This window comes from Macrobrachium rosenbergii, chromosome 3 (assembly GCF_040412425.1).
Source record: "Macrobrachium rosenbergii isolate ZJJX-2024 chromosome 3, ASM4041242v1, whole genome shotgun sequence".
Taxonomy (NCBI): domain Eukaryota; kingdom Metazoa; phylum Arthropoda; class Malacostraca; order Decapoda; family Palaemonidae; genus Macrobrachium; species Macrobrachium rosenbergii.
Window position 1 is genome coordinate 68,531,212 of NC_089743.1, and position 27,636 is coordinate 68,558,847.

General features: G+C 36.2%; 1 protein-coding gene across 1 annotated transcript; it reads right to left on the bottom strand.

Moving 5' to 3' along the window:
- Positions 1-4,269: 4,269 nt before the first annotated feature.
- On the bottom strand, positions 4,270-27,286 carry LOC136851517 (uncharacterized). The gene is made up of 11 exons (XM_067125741.1): positions 27,227-27,286; positions 17,391-17,625; positions 16,220-16,357; positions 12,979-13,239; positions 12,610-12,656; positions 10,810-10,889; positions 10,020-10,191; positions 7,965-8,120; positions 7,430-7,560; positions 6,387-6,517; positions 4,270-5,679 (listed from the first exon to the last, which is right to left on the bottom strand). The coding sequence occupies exons 1-11, from the start codon at positions 27,284-27,286 to the stop codon at positions 5,645-5,647; spliced, it is 1,446 nt and encodes a 481-aa protein (XP_066981842.1). The 3' UTR covers positions 4,270-5,644.
- Positions 27,287-27,636: the final 350 nt, after the last annotated feature.

Consider the following 27,636-nt stretch of genomic DNA (forward strand, 5'->3'; position numbering starts at 1 on the left):
TTGCATATAACCCCTGGTGACTGACAGACTAAATACAGTAGTGCCTTCTACTATAAAGATGACCATGTAAGGAAAATATCATAGGATGTCCATAGACAGACAAGTAAACGTAAACATCATAAACCTCATTGTACCCCTCTCCTTGACAACCAAAGCATCTGATTGGCTCATGAGTGGACAATTAATGCTGACCCTTTAGTGTTCCGAGTTCAATGAAGGAGGCAGACTGTGTCCTTGAGTTGATCCCTGAAGCACTCTTCCCCTGGATAACATGTTGGCTTGACAAGCAGGGAGAGAGGATTGCCTGTACCAGTTACTGATAGCCGAGTCATCTCAGCCACCACCGACCTGTGCCTAACATGCCCTTAACCTGGTGAGCACTCCAGTGAGGGATACAATGGTTAGAGAGTCTTGGGATGAACTTTAATCCCTGTTTATACTCCCAAAAGTTGACACTGATGAAAGACCCAAGAAGTCAACTTGGAGAGGGAGATATAACTCCATCATCTTCCAACCAACAACAGTCTGCCATCCCCAGTGCTGAATACATACCCAAGGTGAACTTTCTGAAGAAGGCTGATGAGTTACACAGAGGTATTCTAGACCTAACAACACACTGCTCACACCATCTGTGAACCAGTGACAACCAGTACCAAGACCACAGCCCTCGCCACCTATCATTAGCATATACCACCACAATTTCAGGAAGACTGCCAAAAACTGGCCCATAAATTCTAGTGGTGAAAAAAAGACAAAGGCAGCCATCTAAGGAAATAATGTTGGCATCCATAATCCTGTCAGACACCCACTCCACGAGATTCTACAGCACTGACCACACCTTTGGCAGGATGTTCCAGGTAGACACTAGCTATTTCAAGTCCATACTGCCTGTGTTGACAGATGGCCATTAGATGCCTCCTAGACAGTGATCTAATCTAGTGCCCGCAGCAACACCTTAATGCTATACGGCCACTAGCCTCTCCCTAGTTACTCAATGGAGAAAAAATACCAGTGGGACCTAATCATTTCTGATGTCCTTTTGCTTGTTAGATCAGAGCAACATGGTAGACGAGCATAGTTCTCACATAACAGCCTGATGATTAATGGACTAAATACAGCCATGTCCTACCGACAAAAAAAGTCACTAATGGACTAACTATGGTGCTTAGGGTCTGGCTTCTCTCTCTCACTCTGAGTGCGCTCTGTCATCCCTTCTAGCTCAGTAGGAACAGCATACCTATGAATACAAAACGGACTAATAGACTGCTCATCAAAACCTCAAGATAATTCTTGGTAGACACAGCCTGCCTGGCTTTTTCATCAACCTTCGCAGTTATTAGACTAACTACAGCCATACCTACTGATAGAAAAAAATCACTAACAGACTGAAAATGACATTCAAGCTCTGGCTTGACTCTCAATAGAGAGCTTACAGATTGTCCAACTGGAACTGAAGATGCAGCACAGTTCTTACAAATAACTCCTGGTGACTGACATACTACAGCGATGCCTACCACAATAAAGATGATCTTATAAGTAAAATATCACATGATGTCCATAGACAAACAAGTAAACAAGAATGCCATAAACCTCCATCTGCCCCCATTCTTGACAAACAAACCACCTTGTTGGCTCAAGAGAGCACAAACAACCATTCTGGCTCCATAATGTCATGAGTTCACCAAAGAATACAGACTGCATCCTTGAGTCGATCCCAGAAACACGTGTCGCTTGATGAGGGGAGAGAGGATTACATACAATAGCCTGTCCCAGTTCCAGATAGCCAAGTTCTCCTTGCCCCACCAACTTGTGCCTTATGGGACTCCAACCGGCTGACTGTATGTTGGTTGAAAGGCAATGGAGCCTTATTTCCCTTTCCAAGTTGACTTTCTTGGGTCTTCTGTCAGTGTTGAGTTTTGGGAACATAAGTAAGAATGCAATTTCATCCCAGGATGCCCTCACCATTGCATCCCCCATCAAAGCGACAGCACTGAAGGCATACCCATGGCAAACCTTCTGAAGAAGGATGGTGAATTACATGGAAGCCTTGGAGGCCTTACAACAAAATGTTCACACCACTTGTTAAATCAGGAACAACCATTTCCAGAACCACAGTAATGAGACGCAATCAGTGCTATGCCAAAGCACCCATGTAATTAGCAGAAGAAAAGGTGACACCATCCACCTATCATCTGCATGTAACACCACAAATTCTGGAAAACTGCAAAGAACTGAGCAGGGTGGTCATCCAAGAAAGTAATAGTGGCTGTCATAACCATGACAGACACCCATTCTACCTGGTTCTATATCTATACCACTAGATGCCCTCAGACAGTGATATACATCTAGCAACTGCAACAGGAATGCCATAACATCGTACGATCATGAGGCCCTCACCCTTTGCCTAATGAGCAAAAAATGCCATTAGGATTTCAACAAATTTGATGTCTGGATGCTTTTGCCCAGCACTGATTGCCTTTTGATACTTCAGCTTGCTGGTGGGTGTTGTCCATCCCCACCCTCTGGACTTGGCCTACTTCCATATGGCACCATTCACCGCCTGCCCAAAGCAGTAGTTCATCTCTTAAGAAGGTCCCACTCACTTACACCCACCCCCACAGGAGAACCTCGATGTGTTCAAACCCAAACTAAGATAGACCTCTGAGATTTGAAGAAAGCATGGCATATACCATCATATCAAGATGACCAGACACATGGTCTGCCCCAAATTCCTTTGCCTGCCCTTGGAGGAACTGTCTGCCATGAAGAAGACCTTCCAGGAAATTGAATGGATGGGCTTTTGCCAGAAGACTTACCACCCTGGGCATCCCCAATCCATATTGAGAAGAAACTAGACAGCTCTTGGCATCCCTGTGGAGACTAGGGATGCCTCAGCCTACAAATGGACCCCAACCACTACCTAGTTCTCAACATGGTAGACATCATCTTCACCCTCCATGGAGTGAGAATATTCTCCAAGTTTGACCTATCAATGAGCTACTTCCAGGTTTTGGTCCATCCAGATGTCCCAAAAATGGTGATCAGCACATTTTATGGAACCTGCACATTCTGCCACTTTACACATTCACCCTCTGGAACTCAGGGTCCACATTCGAGAGGTAGATGAACAACATTTATGGTAACCTCCCCAGCTGTGTCTACTACACTGACATCATCCTCAGCTACTCCAAGAATTAGGTAGGCCACCAAGCCACATCAGAACCATACTATCCCTCTCTGAGGTAGTGGGGTAGTGGTGCAGCTCAGTAAATGTTATCAGGACATTTCCCTGCATATATTAAAAAGTAAATCATCGCTTAGTGAGTGAATCTACTAGAAGTGTTGTTGCAGAATTACTTTGAGTAAGTGTACAATTCTTTAAAATTAGGAAGGGAACTTGTCTTTTATATCGACTGGGTAAATGAGTAGATGAAAAGAAATAAGCATTTACTTTTTGTCACCTGGTGAAATTTAAAAACGAAGCTAGACTTCTTCCCTAAAGAGGTCATGAATTTCGGCTTAGAAATTAGTCTTCTCTGGGGCAAGTCAAGAGATTCAGTCCTTTTAAAAGTACTACAAAGCTTTTACTCCGAATAGGTCCAGAAATAAAAGGAAGAAATAATCATTGTCTATTTTAACAGAGGATGAAATGAACCCGGGAAATAGTATTTCCTCTGTAGCAGTAAATGAAATGGAGGATATACACATTTAGCCTTTTTTCAAGTGACTAAAAAATTAAAGATTTTTTTTCTCGATAATGTAGTGTTGAGCAAGTAACTACTTTTTTTCTTGAAAAATTATGCGATTAAACAAAGAAGCTCTTATAAGCTCTTGAGCAGTTAATGGAATTTAGTAAAGGATTATCAATATGGCTGGAAATCAAAGTGAATTTTTAAAAAAAAATTTACCAGGATTAGATTGCAGCTGATACCTCCGAGTACGATTATTATTATTTGTTGTTTGAGAAGAAATAGGTCAGTATTTTTCTTAAAAAGCGGAGGTTTCAAGAAGTGTTGCATTTTGCTATTATTCATTTAGAGCAATAATACAAATTTTATCCAGTCCAAAAAATATATTCCTCTTGGAAGTCAATTCAAAATTAATAAGAATACATGAATATCATTCTTAATGCAGTTGGCATCTATAATGACCATTGGAAAACTCCCGCCCCCTCTCTCTCCCTCTCTCTAAATGTTTGTGAATATTTTTTTTTTCAATTCGTAGGTTAAAGGCAAATACAACTTTAACACTAGATCAACAAGTGTCTGTCGGAGTGATCACATACGTTCTTTGAATTTATCTTACTTTTTATTGAATTTTTTTTTTTTTTTTTGTCAAACGTTTAAGAAATCAAGAATATTGAGGCCGCTCGCTCATGTAAATTAAAAGATGTGAGTCTCCTTTCATGAGCTTGCTCACAGAAGTAATAAACCCAATGCTGAAGGGCATTGAAGAAGCACCAGTAAAGGTAAATTAAAAGTGTTATTTGACTAGAAGTCCTTTATTTCTTTGCAAGTGCAGAATTCACATATTGTTCATTACAAGAATAGTTTATGATAAGCTAATAATTAAAAATTTACAAACACAATTTATGGTATATTGTGCTATGGTAATAGAAGTAGTAAGAGTAACTGCAGTAAGTGACGGAAGTTGTATGAAAAAAAGAAAGAATCACCTTTCAGCCAATCTTCACAAGCTGGAAGTAACAAGTCAGTCGTCTCGTTGGCAGCTATATTGTGTGTTAACAGCATAAAGTTTCATAAAGGGAATACGATCTAAGGTGCCAATTAATCCAGTATCAGTGAAGTGGGATGCTAGTCTTTGCATTGCATCTTAGATATGTTACCAACTCAGATATATTAAAGACATTTACACAGAAACCCATTACATGATGCTGAACTTGAACCTGTAGAGTGGGTAACGTGAAACTATTATTGAGGTAAACACTGTTCCCTTAAAAGGTGTGGCAGGATAGCGGATAGTTTCTTTTTAAAGATAACAAGACTACATCTTTTAGATTAAACATTCCACCGTGACATTTCAAGGAACTTCTCTTTACTCGAGAGCTTTTAAGCAGCTTCCCATAAAATGTCAAGTTGTTGAATTATAAATATTAAGTAAACGAGATGAAAGCATAACTATCAAAATGTGTTGCTGTTAATACTTTTGTGTTTATTTTATTCTTTTTTTTTTTTTTTAATTGTCAGAATTGTCGGTTTCCTTGCTTCCTCCTTTGCTTGCTAAGATTAGGGTTTACTCCACCTGCGTAAGGTCTAGAAAGATTTTTTATTCTTAGTTCTCACTCTGTATTTCCCGATTCTTTATTTTTTCCAATATTAGGTGATCTCATTCTTGGATAAAGTGTTTGTTGTCTTTTCCCCTTGTATTTTCATACTGCAGAAAAATATATATTGTCTTACAATTTTCCTGATGAGAATGAAGTCGATTTAATAAATCTGAAGATAATTTTGAGTAAAATATCGCCGGGTTGACATGTTTCAAACAAATGGTGATTTCTTATGACACAAGTATGGTATTAAGAGATGTCATTAAGATCAAATGAGAATCCAAATTGGAACTTGATAAAATAAGGCTGGTTACCGGTCCAATCATATGTGATGAACTTATACTGGAGAGAAGATTACTAGCAGACAACATTTGGTGGACTAGGTGTGGCAGCTGAGGAGTAATAGATCAAGTTTAGCTTCATCACAAGATTAGTTTCATCATCTGCTTCATGATCTGTACCTTCCTTCCATAGAAAGCTCAGACATACACAATGCAACAAATTTTGTGTTATAAGTACAAAGCTTTTACAACCCACATTTGACTGGAGTCCTATTAAATTTGAATACATAAACTTTATATATATGTGTGTGTGTCATATATAAGAAAATATTACAAGGGATACCAAGAACAATCAACGCAACTCTATAGCAACATACTCAAAGAAAGGTATATAACAACATACTCAAAGAAAGGTACTACCCATTTATTTGAAGAGTCTTGAGATGATCATTTCCCTGCTAGTTGTAAAGTGAAATGTAAAAGAAGTGTCCATTTCATATATTTACGTTTTAATAAAGCATAAATATACTGAAAATCAAATCATCATCCCATATATTTTCGTTTTAAATTATTTCTAGAAATTACAATCTAATTTCGATACTTCTAGAGTTGTGATTGATTCCATTGTACCCTATCCTTCTAAATAAAATTAATGTGGGCATGTTTATTTTCTTTCAACAACTGGATATATCCTGGAAACTCTGACAAGAATACACAAGTTAGGAATGCCCATTATGCTCAGTTAAAAATTCCTCGGTAGCTGAAAATCATTGACTGTTTTCACATTGAAAATGACCCCTTTGGTTTCCCAGTCTTACCTTGGTTGGAGACAATGCATGAAGAATTGCAGCTTGAGGCGTTAGGAAGCCTAACAGTAACTTGCTGGATGCAGGAAGAGTTCAGAATTATGGATCCACAGTTCAAGGACGGGTGGCAGAGGTCTAAGTTTCTGGTAAAACAAGCAGTGAGTGCGAACTCCAAGGTTATAGAGGTTAACAGAAACTTCATTTTCGTAATATTAGCAGTGCTCTTTTATACGGGATTGGAAATGATTATGAAAAGCAGTAACTAAATTCTGAAAAATAGCTGTATACATTAAAAATATGCCACAGAGTTTGAGCTGTTGTTCATGTTTCAGTGCTGTTCATCGTTAAATCTTGAGTTCATTCTCCAGGGGTTTTGTTTCCTTTCATTTTTGTCTTTTTCAAAAACTTTAAATGTTTTAATATACCAAGAAAGGTTTCTTTATGGCAAAATAGTTTGGGCAAGAAATGGTTCTGCTTTCAAAGAATGGTTATAAAATGCGTTTCAGCGACAATACGGTTAACAAGAATAATTATTCACACCTAGTATTTTCACAAATGCACAAAAGGTATCGTGTACACATCTTAGAAATATAAACAATCTTTTTTGAGATTATAAATATTGTCAGTGGCAGTGGTAACAACTTTACATTCTCTCATCAGTGGAGGGAAAATAATTGAATTTATATATGATGACATACTGTATTCGTAGTTTGTAAGTTTGCAAAATTGTGGATCATTAAGATTTGTCACCTGCATCCGGTCTGCTCCCAACTTTCACTAAATTCTTTATTGCTCCCATTTAGATATTCCGGCATATTGCTGGTAGTTTCAATTAAAAACTGACTCTTCAGGAGAAATAACTTTCTGCAATTGCAGCCCGTTATATGCTGTACTTAGAATGCCCTGTGTTGCTGCTTACATTTACATTAGCCGTGCTGTATGCAGCAGAGCGACGGTTATTGGATTCTGATTATACAAATGGTGAGATTGACCTTGATAAATATATTTTCTGGAAGATAATCAGAATTATTGTACAACCGAGTACCAGTACTTACATAATCTGGACATTGGGGAATACTGTCAAGTCTATGATTCCACCTTGATTAAAATTGCTACAAAGGTCGCCGGTGATCGTTACTGCTCGATATGTGTCTGGAGCGTCTATTGTTGAGAAGTTAATATTTTCCTGTAAAACAAAAGTTCAGGATGCTATCTTGCATTAAATTGCAGATGATTACAATCAATCATAAATCTTGTATTAGTATTTTTCATTATGTAAATTCATATTTAAATATTGAAGCGCTCTTCAGTTTCACCCATAAGAATATATTTGTATATTAAAGCATTATTTTTAATACAAGAGCACTCCTAGTATAGAATAATATATATTTTCCATCCTTATCAAGTTTTAAGTGTTTGGAATGTTTACAATTTATATAATCCTCCGGGCTTGCACATTTAATCTTCTCATATTATGTTTTATGAACTACTGGAAAGTTTTCTTCTTCTGGTTCTGTATGATACTATCAAGTAGTAACATACCATCATTGCAAATAAAATTTTAAATCCATAGGGAAAAGTATTACTTACTTCCAGAACCACAAGGTGTCGATATCCATTGCATGATTTTACGAGATGCTGAGTTTCCTTCTGCTGGGCATTTTCTAAGGAAAGTCTTCTCCCCGATCCACTTATTAGAGATTGGAAATATGCACAGATGTCGAAAGTTGCTGGTATCGGACAGAACTGAAAAGCAAAGATTCTTGTCATTAAATCAAAAAGAGTAATATAGTACAGGCTTCGGTATAATGAATGACAATCTTAACATGATTTCTTCCTCTCTATATATTTGTATGTCTATGGCTGAGAATTTAGAAGAAAGCATTGGTTAGCCAATTCCTATAGACGGGAATACCGCGATGAATAGACAAAGTTTAACATGGGAGAGTTAGTGTTCTGATATGAAATACATTAACTTTTAAAGAAGTAACTCAGTCCGATTTTTGGTGGCCAGTTTAAAATCCTTCATGTTTTCACAAAGCCAACTCTGATTTTTTAAGACTCCCATTGCACTGAAGTGAAGTGCTTTCTTATTACACTTGCTTCCACAAGGCAGATATTATCAGTCTTCAAGAGGAGCAAATGAAGACTCGGCAGTTTGTAGTAAAGAAAATAATCAGTGAATAGAAATAAACAAATAAATACATAAATATAATCATCCGTAAACAACAATGCAAGTCACAAAACTGAGTCATAGATGTTTGGTGCTCAAAAGTACTGTAGTAATAATATTTCTTTTTAATCTTGTGAACATTGTTATCAGTAATGCTGCCAGGACGACATTCCCCAGTTTATGAAATAAAAGAACAAAAGATCTGGAGATTGAGTAATGCAACAGGGCAGGAGAAAAATCAGAATGTAGATTGCATTGCTCAGCAGGATAGACCCAATACGGTAGTATTTGAAGCAGATTTTATGATAGGTAACCGCACTTGATATTTTTTCAATAATCACCACTTTTGTACATTTGGCGTACAGAAATGGCACTCAAGCTAGGCTGCAGACATCTAAACTGGAGACCCTTATTCATGAATGGTAGGAAAAATATGATCTTTAGTATGTGTCACATTTCTTGTTGTTTGGTGGTATAGGAATCCACATTACCAATATATAGAATTGTGCAGCCCTGATTGAAGCATTTTTACATTTTGTGAAGAAGAAAGGTTTAAGGTAAAACCAAGCATTCAGATTTACTAAGTAATGTGATAGTTAATCAAAGCAGATCCGAGAATAACCGTTGATGTGAATTGAGTAAATCCATCAAGTTTTAGTTTTATGGAGTCGGCCTCATTCTTCACTACATACTAGCCCTTGCTAATGTCTGTTAAATCTGACATTTCTTCTATATTCACTGTTACATCACTGGTTAACGCTAAAATCAACCAAGATCCAAAATAGATCTAAACTTGTGAAAAACTCGTACGAATGATTTTTTACTTCTGATTATTTATATGCTATGAATTGTGTTGGGAACAAAGCCTGTAACATCTATTACAAAATGTAAAGGATCTTCAGCTTTACCAAGTCAAAGACAACATTAAAACAAATTCAGTAAATTTGGATTCCTATCCTTTGTGTGAGATATGATGACTTAGAACTGAAGTTTTGTCTCAAGTGCCTAATTGTTTCCTGTAGGTATATCAGCTATCAAGAAACACTTCTCTAATTCCAAATACTTGTGAAAGGGTCAACTTTTCACAAGCTCGAAAGAAAAATGAGTGGGTTGATATATTATAAGGGTTACCGTGGTTGAACAGGTTTTGAGGCAGATCTGTTGCAACTATTCAACAATGCTTCCACAAATGGGAATATCATTCTATCGGGGGCTGAGAGAAGCCTTGAACTAATGGGGAAGATGCCCAAAATAAATAGACTTCGATATCTCATAACACAGTCTTCAATTCTTCAACACAGTTTTGACGAGCAATGTGAGATGCTATTTCCCAGATTGTTGTCAGGAAATTAGTAAAGGTGAGAGAAACTGTTTTCAACACAAAAGAAAAAAATAGAACTAAGGGGAAGTTTACAAGAAGCATGTTCGAGTAAGTTAAATTTAGAATTGGAGGTAAGAAATCGAAGACTTACTACTGCAACGACGTAGTCAGCGACTGAATAAGTGGGAAGTGTGACGTTTGTAGGCGGGTTTAGGCAGTTAACATAACCTTTAACATACTGTGGATATCCATAGTTATTGACTGCAAGATTCATAGTGCAGTTGTTGCATGGGAAAGTGAAGTAGATATAGAGTTTTGTTTGCCTAGAAAAAGAGAAAGCGTTAGTTAGAGTTTTTGGTTTTATTGTGGTGTATATTGTAGTTTATCGCCAGTCATTTTAGGAAAAATAATGCAGATAAATGACTGCATGTTTTCTTTAACTGCAAGATTTGTTAATTCGGAAAGTATATCTCTTCCCAAATTTAGCCCCAGATGACCTTAAGTGGGATTTGCCATAGTATTCCCAAGTTTCTTATTACCAGGCTTCTCAAAATAGTGTACGTTTTTACAAAATTTATGCATCCGTGTAAATGTATAACTGCATCACGAAAATATGGAACGTGATGAATATATAAATAAAGGCAATGCCACGAAGGAAAGAGAAACGACGGAGCGGTGCTAAGTCTTTCGACTTATTGCCCTTTAATTAGCAGGCTGTTAAGTAAAGGATACAAAGTCGAAAGACCTAGCACCACTCCGTCGTTTCTCTTTCCTTCGTGGCATTGCCTTTATCTGTGTAAATCCTTGCATCTACATATAGAAATTGAGAGAAAATGTGTATGTCATATGCAGGCAGTAACAAAGTTAAGAAACTAATTCCAGACTGAAATCTTCAAGTTGAAAAGGATTGTTTGTTTCTTAGCCTTCGACATCATACTTACGAAAAGTCATGTACAGCAAGGAATTGCAGGTTACATGTTTGGCAGAAACTGCATATAAGACATATCCCGCCATTCGACATCTGAGGAAAGGATTAGTTTGTTAGCAAGAGAATTGCAAGGGTAAAACGAAAAAAAGGTTTCAAACAATAAATTTTCCTAAAATTACCGAAGGAAAACTTGTTGATATATCTGCACATAAAATCCATACTCCAAAATGAGGTGGGACTGAAGGGACCTCTGCCAAACATTTAAAGTACACAAGGAAAAAGGTTTGAAAGTAGATTAAAAAACATCATTAGTTCAAAAAAGAATTCATAATTATGCTGGTGTCACATAATTTACAGACAGTAGCATCCTTTTATCTTTAATGAACTGTTCCTGGTGACCGGGTCTCTAAACTAGTATTTTGCACTTGCAACTTCAGACTTTCATTCAGATTGACTTTCTCGTGGTTTTTGCAAAAATTTACTTTGAGAATGCGAGTAATATGTTGCCTATACTGTTGGATAATTAGGAATGCTGTCTATTTTTTTACATAGATTTGTGACGAAGAAAGTAAGTGGTTGCAGATTCAATCTAAATTTGATTAACAGGATGTAAAATACTATGACCTGACGACTCGCTATTCTTTGCAGGGTTCACTGCGAAGAGCAGCGTAGCATTGCCACGTGTTACCTGAATAGACTCATTCCACATGAAAGCTCACCATGAAGAGTCTGAAATTTTGGCCATCAAAGTTATCTCTAAGTCACTGAATTTTTAAAGATTTTAACAAGGATATAGAGATTGTAGTTACTAAAAGCGTGCCATTGACCTTTTGCTAATTTTTTTTAGTAGATTTTGAAAGGTGAGTAAAAGGTCAGTTACGTATTGAGATCAGTAGTATTAAAAAGTCCTTAGTTGACAGAAGAATTCTCACCTTCAAAAATGCACTTAATAGATAAGGACCAGCAACGCATTCACTGTAAATTTGTAAGGTTTGTTGAAGCAAAAAAAGATCAATAATCCACTCAAATATTTTGTGTGTGTGTAAGACGATACCTGAATTGTTAAAGGTTATTCTAACAAGGACATAGATATTTCAGTTACTAGAGGGATGCCATTGATCTTTTGCTAAATATTTGGTAGATTTTGAAGGGTGATTAAAAGGCCAATTATGTATTGAGATTAGTATCATTGAAAAGTCCTTATTTGCCAGTAGTCTCATCTTCAAAAATGCATTCGGTAGGTATGGACTAGCACGCACTCTCATGAAATTTGTACGGTTTGTTAAAGCAAAAAAAGATCAATAATTCACTGGGTTTTTTTTAGTGTTGTAAGACGATATCTGAATTTTTGAAGGTCATTTTAACAAGAACACAGCTACTGTAGATACTAGAGGTGTGCCATTAACCTTTGCTAAATTTTTATAGTAGATTTTAAAGGGTGAGTAATAGATCATGTTATGTACTGAGATTAGTTGCATTAAAAAGTCCTTAGTTGCCAGAAGTATTCTCATCTTCAGAAATACTTAATAGATAAGGACTAGCACGCATTCACAGGAAATTTGTAAGGTTTGTTGAAGCAAAAAAATTATCAGTAACTCATTCAATTTTTTTTTTTTTTTGTGTGTGTAGTGTAAGACAGTACTTCCCTCGGGAGAGTAAACATACAGGTTTTATTGAGCACCCTATAAGAAAGATTAATATTTAACACTTATGATTAAAAAGTACAGCTTTGAGATTTTCTTTCGTGGCAAGCTGATAGACTAAACTTTAGCAACTATCTCTGCTTTCATATTGCAACCCTCTGAGAACTTACGTTTGAACACTGGCAGTAACTGTATCCCGGCAGCAAATCAGCACAGGCTGAAATATTAAAAAATGCGATCATTATGATAATGAGTGTATATTTTTTTTTGTTAGCGATTCTGTAGCCATAATTAATATTTTATTCGTAGAAATATTTGAGATAATTCCTTATCAGCATAAGTGTAGACAAAATGCTGAATGCTAAATTAGAGGGTGATCATTTTTAATTTTGTTCAACATGCTCACAAATTCAATTAAGGAAAATGTCTAATTTGCATTTTTCAAACATAAGCTACGTTGTCAAAATCAGGCATCTATACAGATTCGATTTAATAGTCTACAAGCCAGGTTTCTGATGTGCATTTTCTCCTGTACTTACAGTGAACAACTCGTCTGGGATTAGGTATTGCTGGTACGGTTTCACAACAAGTTGGAGTGCGTGTTGTAGTTGTAGACGTAGACGTAGACGTCGATGTAGTAGTAGATGTCGATGTAGAAGTAGATGTAGAAGTAGATGTCGATGTAGAAGTAGATGTAGATGTAGAAGTAGATGTCGATGTAGAAGTAGATGTAGATGTTGGACGGGTCGTTGTTGTGCTGGTGGATGTAGACGTGCTAGTTGAAGTGGACGTAGAGATGCCTGGAAAGATGGGGGTTCTTAAAGGTTAAAGGTGTAAATGTTTTTGTCTTATAATTGTCTAATCATTAATTAATGTTGAGATTTTTTATTCAGCATTCACCGGGGCATTCTTACTCATGTTACGTAGTTGTCAGGAGATAGTCCTTTAACATAAAGTGAATCCACTATTGCTGGTTCTTTGAAGTGCAGAATGTTTAAGTCTACTATGCATTTAAAGGAATATGTCTGTCAGAAAATAAAAACTCAGAATAATCGTTCTTCAATAAGTGTTCACATTACGTTAAAGTCCGCAAATGGAATTCTTCACTAAGAGCTCACTTCATGTTTAATGACTGGTCTGTTTTTATCACCTTCAAGAATATTAATTTGACTAATATTTTCTGGAGGTAATTTGCAAATCGTTCATTAAAGGTGGTGAGCCTAGAGGAAAAATCCTAAACCATCGTAAAAAAATTAAAGACAACTTCCAATAATAGCTTTTCAAAATGTGCGTGGAGTATTGTGCAAAAACAAAATCCAGAGCTTACCAATGGGAGTAATTATACAGCAAAATCCTGGCTTTCTTGTTCCATCGTCGGTTATAAACACCACATGGAGGTCATTTGTATATGTTTGATTAAATCCGTGGTGTTTTCCGCAAATCCTTGATCAGAAGAAATGCAAACAGATTTCCTTGAAATCCATCACTAGATTTTAAAATAAGTTTTGTACAGACAGTCCAAAAATTAAACAAGCAAACAAGTAAAAACTGATTAAAAAGCAATCCAGGATCCTGGCCTAGAACCAGTCTTCCAAAAAAAGTTTATCAACCCTATTATAGCCAATTATCATCCCTCCATTTTGTTGAAATTCAGAAATAACATTTCGAGGAAATGAAAAGACAGACAGGCAACAAAAAAAAACTGTAGTAGGTGAATACATAACGTACGTCTGACTTTGTTAAAGGAGATAATAAATAATGATTTGGATGACTTAGCAAGATTAAAGGACATTCGAGAATCAGGAGTATTCGAGAAGTCCAGGAAGTCGACCATACAAAGAGAATATGCAGATTTCTTTTACAAACTTCAACTCCAAATCAGTGTCACAAAAATTCAGGCTATATTCTCTTTTCTGTGCTTGGCTTTGTATCACTGCAGAAATAGAACTTCAAATAGGTGTTATATTTTCTTTAATTTTTTTTTATGTAAAAGTTTATCACTAGTAAATGAGCCCATTTATAATGCCAAGCTTAGTAGCTATAAAGCTTGATTGTCTGTAAAATTAGTCTATTACGTACTGATAGACAGAAGGATGCATTACACATCCACCTTTATGATAGATGTAAGATTACAAATTCAAACTTCAAAAGGTGTGCAGGATTGTTGAGACGTTGGGTAAGTCAAATTTAGTCGAAGTTGGAAAACTTTTAGCATTCTGTCCTTCTTGTGCATGACAGTTGCAGTGAGATAGGAAACCTGATGCTTTTTTATTCAAGGCCAAAATTAAACAAAAGTAAAAGGAAGAAAGACAGCTGAGGCTAAATTATGAAAGGAAACAGATATGTCTCATGAAGGCCAAAAAAAAAAAAAAATAAGGAGCATAAAGAAAACAAAATTTCAGGTTGTCTTTGAAGGCGGAATAAAGGTCAAGAAATCAAGGCATTCAAGAGTTACCCATTTTCACCAAGTGAATGTAGCAAATCGTGGTCTCACCAGTTTTATGAGACTACCCATTATAGGATGATGACTCTCCCTGAAGCTTTATAGAACAGGAGTCGAAATGCTTAAGGAAAGCCACCTCAGCCGATAAATGTCTTAGATTCAAGCCTTTCAAGCAAGAAAATAAAACTGATCGCCTAAAATAAGCAGTGAAGGAAGGACTTTATGACACTCCCACATTACAATGAATTTTTTAGAGGCTCAGTTGACAATAATATTAGGAAAGTGTGGCTCTTGTATGATAATTTTCAAGACATCTTAGCACCAAAATATTGATAGAAGAGAAAGGTGTGATGAAAAAGTAGTATTTACGATTATGAAGCAAGGGGAGGCAGAAAATAGATATTTATATATTTGTTTTCAGGAGGTCTCTAAAGATCAGAGCGGAAAGGGCAATTCAAGATTGATTGCAATAAACAGAAGAATATTGGGAAGTGAAGTAAGATGAATTCGTAGTCTTGAGATCTCATCAAACCACGAATAAGTGAAAAGGAATATTGGAAAGGTCATTTACAGATTGGAGGAAAAAGGCAGTTGGAAGAAAATAACCTTAATAACACCATTAGTAATAGGGAAGGGAGCTGTTATTATTCCAGGAACAATAATAGGTACAAAGTAGTTAGATAAAATGTTTGCAGTGATTTTCAATAGGTAATAAGGAAAGACGTACAAGGATGAAGATATCAAACATAACCTTTTGGGTAGACTCTCAAATGCCTCTTGTTTGCAAACTCATTAAGTTATTGTCCAGAAATATGATAATATAAGGGTATGATAGCTTGACAAACTTTGGAATTATGAGAACCGTATAGAATTTACAAAGCATTTTGGGGAAGACTTATGGGAAAAGGAAATTTAAGATGATAGACAAAGGTGCTAACTAAAAAATGATACCTGTAGCTTGAGCACTTTTCGCCCGGAGAGCAAACAGTAAATCCAACAGAAAAGATGAAAGGAGGAAATCTAGATTTACAGAATTTTTTTTAGAACTTGATTGACAAATAACCCGAATATTTTTCCAGTAGGCGATGAGATCAGGTTATAAGATTTTCTCATAGAATTTGAACACTTTCTTTAAATTAGCATAATACAGCAATTCTTAACAAATATAAAAGAAAGACATGGATAACAGCAGAAGAGAAGCTAGGAATGACTAATAAGGCTGCTCTCTCGACAGCATGGCAAAGGACTGAAAGCAGTCAACCAAATTTTAAAAATAATATTCCAATACACAGTTTACAAAAGTTCTTTCATTTGTTCACAACCAAATCTCTTCTCACCTAGTTTTTGGTGGGACTGGTGGTGAGTAGAGGACAACCCGATCCTTGAAGCAACGAAAGCTTCTTTCAATCCGGAAGTAGGGGCAATACATTTGAAGACTTTGTACTGATGGATCCTGGAGGGAATGTAAAAACTTACTGTTTCAGAAGGTAAAATTTTTACAAAGAGATGGGTTCCAAGATGGGTTTATAAAATTGCTTGGTAGATTACTTTTCATTTTTACAAAATAAACTAAGTTCAATTGAACTTCTTTATTTTGTAAAAAGAAAAGTCAAAAGTCACTTGGTTTTTCATCAGTTCAGAGGAATAAGAAAGACAGTAATGTTCGTCAAGAAAGTATGGCGTCACCATTTTCTTAAGGCGCTAAGGTTTTGTGTTACAGTTAATTTTCAAGATCTTGACCTTTTATGTTTGGTTGAACATATCATATATGAATCCCATTTTCCTTTGAATTGGTACATGCATTTTTTTCCAGTTACAATTTGTCTAAATATCCTGAGTCAATGGGTTTTATCGTATGCAAGTAAAATTTTGTAGATTTTTAGCTAATGGATGAATAGTTGTTCCACAGTGACAAAGGAAACTTTTGAGGAAATCCTTACCCGGACAAAGCTAAAGTATCGCATGTAGTTATTTGGGTAGCGGAGTACTGAGAATTCATTGTGACTGAAAATTTTGTATGTATTGCCCTGGGTCACGATCGTTGTTCCATCTGTGGAGAGGGAGAATTTCGTTATACTAGACATGTGTGATAGAAATGTTAGTCTATTTTTCAAAAATTAGTAAAGAAATAATGTAGAAGAGGATACACTGGTTGGTTAGATAAAGCTTGCATTGAATGGAAACTTAGTGGATTGTCTTGCCGAATTAGGGCTTTCTTTGATGAATCGTATAAAGATAAATGGCAGAAATAATGTTTTGCTTGGTCTGATACAACTAAAGATCGCACAGAGAATTCACTAATGCCTGACTACTACCGATTATCACTAAATTTATTGTATTTTACTTTTACTTAAATGTTCATGCTTTGTGAGAAAGGCCATTTATAAATTTCTGTAATAAGCCAAGCATCTGGTACTTAGTCTCTCTCTCTCTCTCTCTCTCTCTCTCTCTCTCTCTCTCTCTCTCTCTCTCTCTCTCTCTCTCTCTCTCTCTCTCCATAATTCGTACTTATTGTTGCATTAAATGCAGCCTTGCTACTGGGATTCATGTAAAAAGACGCCTTGGCTGCTTCAAGGTCTTGAAGCTCATCTTTTTTCAAAAGGCCATCGTCTGCTAGGTGGTCGGCTTCATCGTTGTTGTCTTCCAGTCCTTCATCAAATTCAAAAACTTCTTCGCTGGCGAATATTTCTGCAAGTCGATCCACAGACATCTCGTGGTTTGAGGTGGCCTCGGCATCGACGTGCTATAATATGGAGCAGTAGTCAATGAAGAGAGAACAAGGGATATCTAACGAGTTATTAATGACTTTTGAAGAATGAAATTTAGTGATGATTGTTTAATAAATTTGGAAAAGTTAGCATTAACAACTTGACAGGTTAAGCTAAAGACAAACAAGAGAACAATTAGTAGCAAATATAATTGTAACTATTTCCCAACATCAAAAGACTTTTATTCTCATTTTAATTAAGAACGCAAATCTTTTCCAACATGATAACATTCTGATAATGTATATCCTTCCGTAAGATTTTGGCGTAAGTAAATAAGTCTGGTAGACTCAGCTTGAATATAAATTGATCCAGATTTAAGTTGTCCCAAAAATTTCCAAAGATGGCATTCAACTTGGAAACGAGCTTTAAACGAAATAGAAATGAGAACAACGCATGTCTTGGCATTTGATATTTCTCAGAATTTAGCACTTGAAGTTTGAATAAACCCCAACCTTTTAAAAAGATAAATACCTGCATCTGTAGCCCAGCAACGAAAGCGAAGATCACATAGGATAGAAGAGCCAACGGCGGTGAAAACATCGGTGAGGCTGACGAAGAAATCCTCCAGAGCTTCATGGTGGTCGGGAATTCTTAACTGAATGACAGGTGAGGGCAGAAAGGACTTGATGGACTGGCCTCTTCCCTCCGAATGGACAAATGAAGGCTGGCAGAGCAAGGTTTTTATGGGCTTCTGGTTGACCTTGTAAACTTGCTGTCAGTCTCCCACCGTCTGCTCATCCCCACCACCACCCCCCCTTACTCCCACGAAGTTCGATCCATTTCCCTTGAACAAAAAAAAAAAAAATCCCGCAATTGCTGATTGCCAGCATGTAAGATTAAATCATAAAACCTGCCAGTATTTGCTCATTTGTTCTGTCAGTGTGTCACCAATTTACTTAATAGCCCAATTAGTGACTCTTCCAAATCTGCAGTAAAGACGGACACGAACATCAAACAGTAAGCGTTGCCATTGGTAATTACATTAAGACTATTCAAATAACACTCACAGGTGTTCTTAAATTTGATGTTGGTTTTTCCGCGACTCGTTAGTAGTTAATGGAACAAAATCTAAGGAGTCTTGTGTTTCAGGTATATTCGATCCCAGATGAAAGCAAGCGCATGCTTTCCGTTCAGACAATACATCAAAACGAGTAGCAAATAATAAAATTTCTAGGATTCTTTATTTGCCATAAGAATGACATTCATGTTGAGTGAATGATGACGGCAAATTTCGTGTTTTGATAAATTGCTTTGTAGTAATATTAGTGGTGGTGATTATGATCATTTTTGTCATTATATTTCTCCGTAAAGCGTACAGGCTTCCCGAGATACAAAAGGTTGATACAGAGTCAATTATAAAGTAATTCAAAATGTTTAAACCATGTATGTTTAACCTAAGATTTGCTTTGTAAAGAAATCGAACAGCCACGCAAATGCCCTTAGATAATATACTTGCCAGAAACAAGAATGCTCTCTCTCTCTCTCTCTCTCTCTCTCTCTCTCTCTCTCTCTCTCTATCTATATATATATATATATATATATATATATATATATATATATATATATATATATATATATATATATATATATATATTTATATATATATAAATATATATATATATATATATATATATATATATATATATATATATATATATATATATATATATATATATAAATATCGTGTTACTCGTACTAGGCTTCAATAAGATGGGATGGTATAGATTCTAGATTCTTGATTCACAGATTCAGAAAGCACAAGCTTTGGAAAACATGCAGTCTTCTTCTTCAGGTACTGATGCACTGAGGAGATAACAGCCACTCTTGGGTATAATTATGTGTACTGTATGTGCTCCACCCAACATCTGTTGTTTTCTGTTTCTAATGCCCACGATGACCTGCCCAATGATCTGCAGCTCCTCCTGCCCTTCCTGGCAGTCTTCTTGATCTCCTTGACGTACACTTAATCCTTCATTGTTCGGAATTATCCCCTTTCTGTCCATCTTTTTGTTTACGTTCTTAAAGTTCTGATAGATTATCTCACAAGTAATCTTGTCCTTAAAAGTGTTTCCAACATTTCCTCCTATCGCTTTTTCCTAAGAGTTGATGAGGGCGTTCTGTGTGATCACCCTCGATGTTTTATTCTTGTTGATATATTTAAAATTTGTATTTTTCCAGTTGATGTTATGGTTGTAATGCCAGCAGTGTTTTGGCCAGTGCCGAGGCTTGATTGTAATGGCGAATGTTCTGCATATGCTGGCTTGCTCTCTCCTTGCACGATTTGCCGCACTGACCAAAATATAATTTGTCACAATTGTCACAAGGTGTTAAGTGAAACCCGCACCTCTTCTCCTCCCCCTTTATGGGTAATTAATTTCTGGTTACAGTATTCCTAATGTCATTTTTATAATTCCCGACTAACCTAATATTTTCTAGTTTCTAGTTTAAATCCTTTATAATGTTATTGTTTGGGATGTCGATCGTATTTTTCTTGTTTATTCCGTTTTGTCTTGGTGCCTTTCCCCATAGTAGTGTTTCCTAGCCTTACTATATGCACTTTCCCCACTGGTGAGTCGTGTATCCCAGTTTTTTAAAAGAAGCGAATAGATATTAAAGCTCCTATTCTGCTTTGCTACCTGCCCTTGTGAGTCTAATATCCAGGATGGGGATTGTCCCTTCTTTCTCTGATTGAGTTCAGCGAAACAACTAACCAATTTCTCTTTCTCCTCACGGTGTATTACCAAGATGTCATTTAAATACCTAACCCATCTAACTATCTCAAGCCCAGGTATCTTAATTTTCCCACCTCTTCTGTCACACGCCATTCCACAAATATATTCGCCAAAATGGGCGATAGGCTAGAACTCATGGCCACCTCATTCTTCTGAGTAAAGTATTTGTCCCCGAACTTAATCACGTTCATACTTATTATTGTCTATATCACAGTTTTATATACCCTCATCCAAGTGTTTTCTGATAAGTTGTACAGTTTTCTTAACCAATACATTCGTGAAATCACGTTCTTACTTATTATTGTCTATATCACAATTTTATTTACCCTCATCCAAGTGTTTTCTGATAAGTTGTACAGTTTTCTTAACCAATACATTCGTGAAATCACGTTCATACTTATTATTGTCTATATCACAATTTTATATACCCTCATCCAAGTGTTTTCTGATAAGTTGTACAGTTTCCTTAACCAATACATTCGTGAACAGTAACACTACATCAAAACTAGCAAATTTCGAATCGAACCACACTACCTCCACCCCTCTATACCTCTATTCATTCGTTATTCCAGTCACTCGTCTTCCTTCCCCTTATGGAAATGGTACCTGAGTTTCGTTGGAATTCTTTTAATTTGCTTTTTATTGAAATTGCGTTTTCAGATGAGTAATTTTATTATAATTTCATTTTATTACTGTAAGATTCACCTTGATAATGGTGCTTTAAAAAGGTATGGTTATTGAAAATGGACGTCTCCATTGGACCCCTTTTTATACTATATATATATATATATATATATATATATTTATATATATATATATATATATATATATATATATATATATATATATATATATATATATATATGCGTGTGTGTTTGTGTGTATAAATTTTTGACGCACATCAGGATGGAACCCAGGTCTTTCAATTGAAAGGCAAGGCCGCTGCCCACTAGGCCATACAAGTCATAAAAGAAGCTGGAACCTGATGGCAACTGCACCCAAGGAATTACCTGGGCAAGCTAACTGCTTGCATACCAGAGTGTTTTCCCCAACTTCCCGACTTAGCAATGACCCAATTGACAGCATTTCATTCGAATAATCCCTTCTGAGTGAATAAGATAGAAATAATCAACACACACAATCACGTGTGGAACAGAAATAAATTTCTGACTTACATCAGGATCGAACCCAGGTCTTTCATTTGAAAGGCAAGGGCGCTGCCCACTAGGCCATACAAGTCATAAAAGAAGTTGGAACCTGAGGGCAACTGCACCCAAGGAATTACCTGGACAAGCTGACTGCTTGCATACCAGCGTGATTTCCCCAACTTCCCGACACAGCAATGACCCAATTGACAGCATTTCATTCGAATTACCCCTTCTGAGTGAATAAGATAGAAATAATCAACACACCATCACGTGTGGAACAGAAATAAATTTCCTAAGCTGAAGTTTCTAAGTAAAGGAGCCTGTGTGTGTGTGTGTGTGTATCGTGTGTGATAAAATTGTTCAACGTAAATTATATTTTTCCTGACCATGTATTTCATTTCGAATGATGTTCTGAAGATGACTTGAATTTTAATTAAGTTTACATTGCATGTTGTGGTGTGTACATGCTGTTTTTATCATTTTCCCTCCTTATAAATGTTATCCTTGTGCAGACCTACCGTAATTACTTTACTGTATAGGAAAATTATAATTGATAACATTTAAGTTTATGGCCTTATAGGTTGAATTCGTAGCAACACTGTACCAAAGTTACAAATATTCTTTTTGAATCCTTCTCCATTTTGCCTAACGGAAACACTGTAAAACTTCTTCCTTTCACAAGGTTTATTGCTTCTAACGCCATTTTTTGTGCAGGGGACCATTGTTTATTGGTTAACTACTAAGGGTTCTTAGGGTGGTAGTGCCGTCAGCGCAACTCACGTGGTCCACTGTAGGCATAACTTAAGGTTCTTTGCAACTTCCCTTCAACCCTTAGCTGCAACCTCTTTCATTCCTTTCACTGTACCTCCGTTCATATTCTTTCTTCCATGTGACTTTCCACCCAATCTAAAAATTGTTTCCTAGTGCAAGTGCGAGGTTTTCTTCCTGTTAACCTTTCAAGCCTTTTTACTGCCTATTTCCCTTCCAGCGCCGTATGACCTCAGAGCTTGGCCTTTGGCCTCAACTCCATATTTCATTCCATTCCTATACTACTAAGGGGGCATGATTAAGTGAGGGCTATTTCTTTTGCAGGAAGCGAAAGATGAATGGTTTTTTTGGCTGGTAAATTGTGTAAGGTAATAATCATGTTAATATGAGATTAGTGTCTTCTTTCATAGAGGAAACATTTTATTTCTTATAGTAAATTATTCGTCAATATCATCTCTAAAAGCTGTCTGGAAAAATTGTGAAAGAGAATTTCCGAGCATAGATATAGTGTTGTTGCAGATTCATATAGTAGTGTTTTCACTCCTTTCCGGTAACAGAAAAGGGGAATACTACTGTATGATTTTAGCAAAATTGAATCGAGATGGCATGTACTCAGGTTACCTTGGAAGGGAATTTTAACACCAGCTAAGGTATAAAAAGTTACCAACTCATTTTGCATATAATACCTAGCAATACGAATTCTGGAAAAGCCAGTGAAAGGTGGCCACTTTATTTGTCAGTACGTTTTGAGCCTAATGAATATATAAGTATACATGCATCTTATATAATAAAAAAAATATTCAGTATTATATTTGATTCATTCAGTTTATAAAATGACTCTCTCTCTCTCTGTCTCTCTCTCTCTCTCTCTCTCTCTCTCTCTCTCTCTCTCTCTCTCTCTCTCTCTCTCTCTGTACTCGTTGTTCAAAAGTATATACACACTATATATACATACATGCATTATACAGTATAATATATATATTTATGTGTGTGAGAGAGAGAGAGTTACCGCATCTCATTGTTTTCTTCATACTAGAAACAATTATAATTTCTCGATACGCATTTCATTTTTATCTACTTCAGCAAAGTTGGAAGTAGTATATGTTTTCATCCACGTCTGTTTGTGAATTACCCGGATATCTCATAAAAAGATCATCAAGAGACTGAATAAATGTTCATTAGGAGGCCTTCGTGATGATTTACCAGGTTGACGTTTTGTTGCCTTAAGAATACTTTACCCATTATTAAAGACAGGAATTTTCGGAAGTTGAATATGTAGTCAGTGCTTGACATTACATAATGACTTCAGACTCTTAGCACCCTTCATTACCTACTATCAACACAGTATCTTCTCTTCGTTCTTCTCATTCTTTTTCTCGAACTAACACCAATGCTATGCTTTGCTACGGGCTCACAGTATCCTTCCACGTCTTACCATCAACCTTGTATCTTATTTTCAATAGCTTCCACAAGTCTTCTCCATAGGCTATCAGCAACCCTTTATATCCTGCCTTCAGCACTGTACCTTCTCTTTAGGCTCTAAACCCACCTTCACAGACGGCTCTCAAAATTATAACATCTTTTTCAATTTTCTAATCCCATTTTCCAACGTGTTTTGACATTATTTATTCGTAACACGTTCGAAACTTTGTTTCAATGCTTTCTCAAGACTCATTGTGTCCATAAATAACTTCTTCATACTGAACACCGGATCCACACAAGTATTTACTTGCTTGACAAGTAAATACTTTCTTATAACTATGCTTAGATAGTGTCAGTGGAGGCCGGAAAAAGGCAATTAAAAGACTGAATATAAGAAAGGGTTGATTGAGTGTTTTGAGACGACAAGAGTATTTATATAGAATATAAAGGTGTAGGATAACGATGTTAGCGGGATTTTAAATGGTGGTTGACCTGTGATGGAAGAACTCAGTTGTAGTCCTTATTAGCTCCCACCTGTGTCGAGTCTGGTGGGCGTATCCGTTGAAACACTTGCTTAAGAAAAATGTTTCTTGAGATTTTATCATCACTGAAACCCACTTCTAGTGCCGTCCTGATAGACTTACATTCTATTTATTATTGACGATCGCGGGTTCCTGAATCTTCCTTTCTACGGGCAGATACTTTTGAAAAACAGTTCTTCCAGTTTATGGTATGACCAGTATTACCTATACATAAGAGTCATTTCTTGCTACTTGGTTATGCTGTATTTAAAGAAGTTCAACCCACGAGAGGCACAGAATTTGTCGCTACCTACGCATCCCGGATTATGACGTCAGAATTTATCTTCCGACGACCTTGTTTACCGTATGGCAGCCTATTGACATGTATATCTGTTCCTATCATTTCTTTAATAGCTGACGAACGTTATATTTTATATATATATATATATATATATATATATATATATATATATATATATATATATATATATATATATATATACACACACATATACACACACACACACATATATATATATACATATATATATATATATATATATATATATATATATATATATATATATATATATATATATATATATATATACATATACACACACACTAACATATACACACACATATATGTATATATATGTGTGTGAAATATGTATATATAAATATATATATATATATGTGTGTGTATATATATATATATATATATATATATATATATATATATATGTATGTATTTATATATACGTATTACATTATTATTATAAATATTCGCTGTTAGACCTCTCTGCCTTGTTCGAAATAGAATAAAATTAATTCTAACATTAGAGCTGGGAAGAGTAGGTGCCTCTCACAAGTGACAAGGGAGCAGGAAGTAGTTGATTTGTTTTGAACAGATTCCAACCATCAGAGGGGTAAGAATTTCATTTCAGGGGGATATAAGAAGAGATAGGTTTTGCTAGGACAGACCTTAGATAGACTGTACCTTAAGCTTACTTTTCTGTGACATTTGTACTTGTGAGGCAAGACGCATCTCGGCTGGTCCGCTAAAATGCCTTTGCCTCTCTTTCCCTCTCTGAACACGAGGGAGAAAATTGTTACTCCAAGTGGACCAAGGGACTAATACATCTGATCATTGTATTATCTCCCTGAGAGCCCTTCAACCGCAACTCTTATTTTTCACGTTTCATTTTCTCCTCTCTTAAACGGCCACTGACTAAGAGAATCCTAGTAAAACATATCTCATTTATGAAATTATCTATCAAGTACAATTAATGTTGTCTAGTGAAGTCGTCACCCCCTTGTGATTAGTTATGACATTGTTATCTGGATACGTCTTTTCCAGAATTAAGTACACCTTGGGCCTGCACAACATCCTCTCTCTGGGAGAAGAATCTGCCTCATTAATATCAAGAAGCCTTAATTTGACCTTATAGTAAATTCCTGATACAGTGTCTGAGAAGCATATTAATTGTTGCGTTCAGTCTATGTAGCATTGAAGTTTGTCTGAAGTTGGACTATTATTCTGGGCTGCTGTTAGCTCCTGTAAATAACCCATTCACTTTGTTTATTTTACTTGTTTTTACTGAAACTAGTGTTCCAGTAAGTTTACTGAATTCATTCCTGTGGTTATGAAATGACCTCTATTCTTTGTTAACGAGTGTTAACTGGTAACCTAAACTATTCACTATATGTCCTTTAGCAGTAAGTTTATCTTTAATTGAGAGAATTACGTGGGTCTTAGATAAAGCAAGGCAATACAAGTCAAAGTAAGTAATGATTAAACTCGGCAGCCGAAGGACCCACGTAACAATACATATATATATATATATATATATATATATATATATATATATATATATATATATATATATATATATATATATATATATATATATATATATATATATATATATATATATAATTCTCTTCATATAGAATTCATTTGTTTATGTAAAAGCTAAAAGCAGCAGAATTCTTGGTGAATGATTTAGTACTCAAAAGCCATGAAAAAATGCTTATGAGTTGAATTTGCAAGCACAAAACCAACTATTAGGTAGCATGATTGATACAATATCACCTATGAGGGTCTGTGGAAAAAAGGTCGTTACAAGATTCAGATAGGCTTGGGGAAATCTTCCAAATTGCTTGATATGGTAAACAGGCTTTAATATTTCGTGCATATTAACTTACAGGCTAAATAAGGACGGTCTGGAACATTTATTTGCTTACCTGTGACAAATGGGAGCATGTTACTAGCACCCATCACCTATTTCAATGAAGCATCGGGTTAGATCACATCTTCTAAAATGAGATAGCTCCCTCTAGTGCAGCAGATAAGTAGAAAAATACTTCAGTTTGTGATACAAGCATGAAATTTGGCACAACTGCTCATTTTAACCCCCTCTTTTGAAAAATCTGGGTATCCACGCAAAATTTCAATATGGCTGCCACTTTTCAAGATGGCCGCTGGTTGTTTTCATTTGTGACACTTTGAGTAATCAATGTTGAAATACATACATCAATCATTATTCAGATAATGTCTTCCTGGGTAGAAGAGTTAATTGAAGATATTACCAGAGCTCCTACTACTATATTTACCATTGTTATAAAGATGACATGCAAAATGGCTGCCATGAAACATTTTGTTTGGTAACTCTGCAACTAAGAAAGATAGAGACATGAAATTTTTATCTACGCCTACACTTATGAGGCCAGAGAATCTGTCTCTAGCATTTCTATTGGGCTATTATCAATTTTACATCTTGGAAAGGGACCGTAATGCTACTGAAAAGTATACAAGCACATGACTACAATGGAATATGATAACAAAGTATCTATGTTCAAGCACTGTCTCAGTGTTTTTTTTTATCCTGAAATGAATGCAAGATTTTAAAGATGCATGGTGTCACCCTTTAGTGTGACGACATTCTCATTATAGTTACATCTCGCATTATGATTACACCTCACATTTGCAGCTACACAAAGCTGTGCATGTAAGCCCAAGTCTGTAACATTTGCACCTACCATGGCAACCAGACTTGCAACCACATTTTGTAAGCTGTTCACAACTCTTTTGCAGTGGGGGAGCTGGCTGTCCAGAAGACTTTCCAGTCTTCGCCAATCTTTTCCCAACCCCAGTCAGCTGGACTCTGTGCTTCTGGCTGGCGCAGAATTCCCTGACCCCATACACAACCTGCCTGATATGCTGAACGTTTGGTGTGTTGAAGCAGAGCTGCTCTGGTTGGAGGGATGGCTTCGTACGGTCTCTGCTTTCTGGCAAACAAGTCAAGCCTGGCCTCATCCACATTGTCAGCAGTGCTTGACCTGTCATACATGAGGGCCACAAACTTCTCCAGAATCTTCAAATCACCATCTTC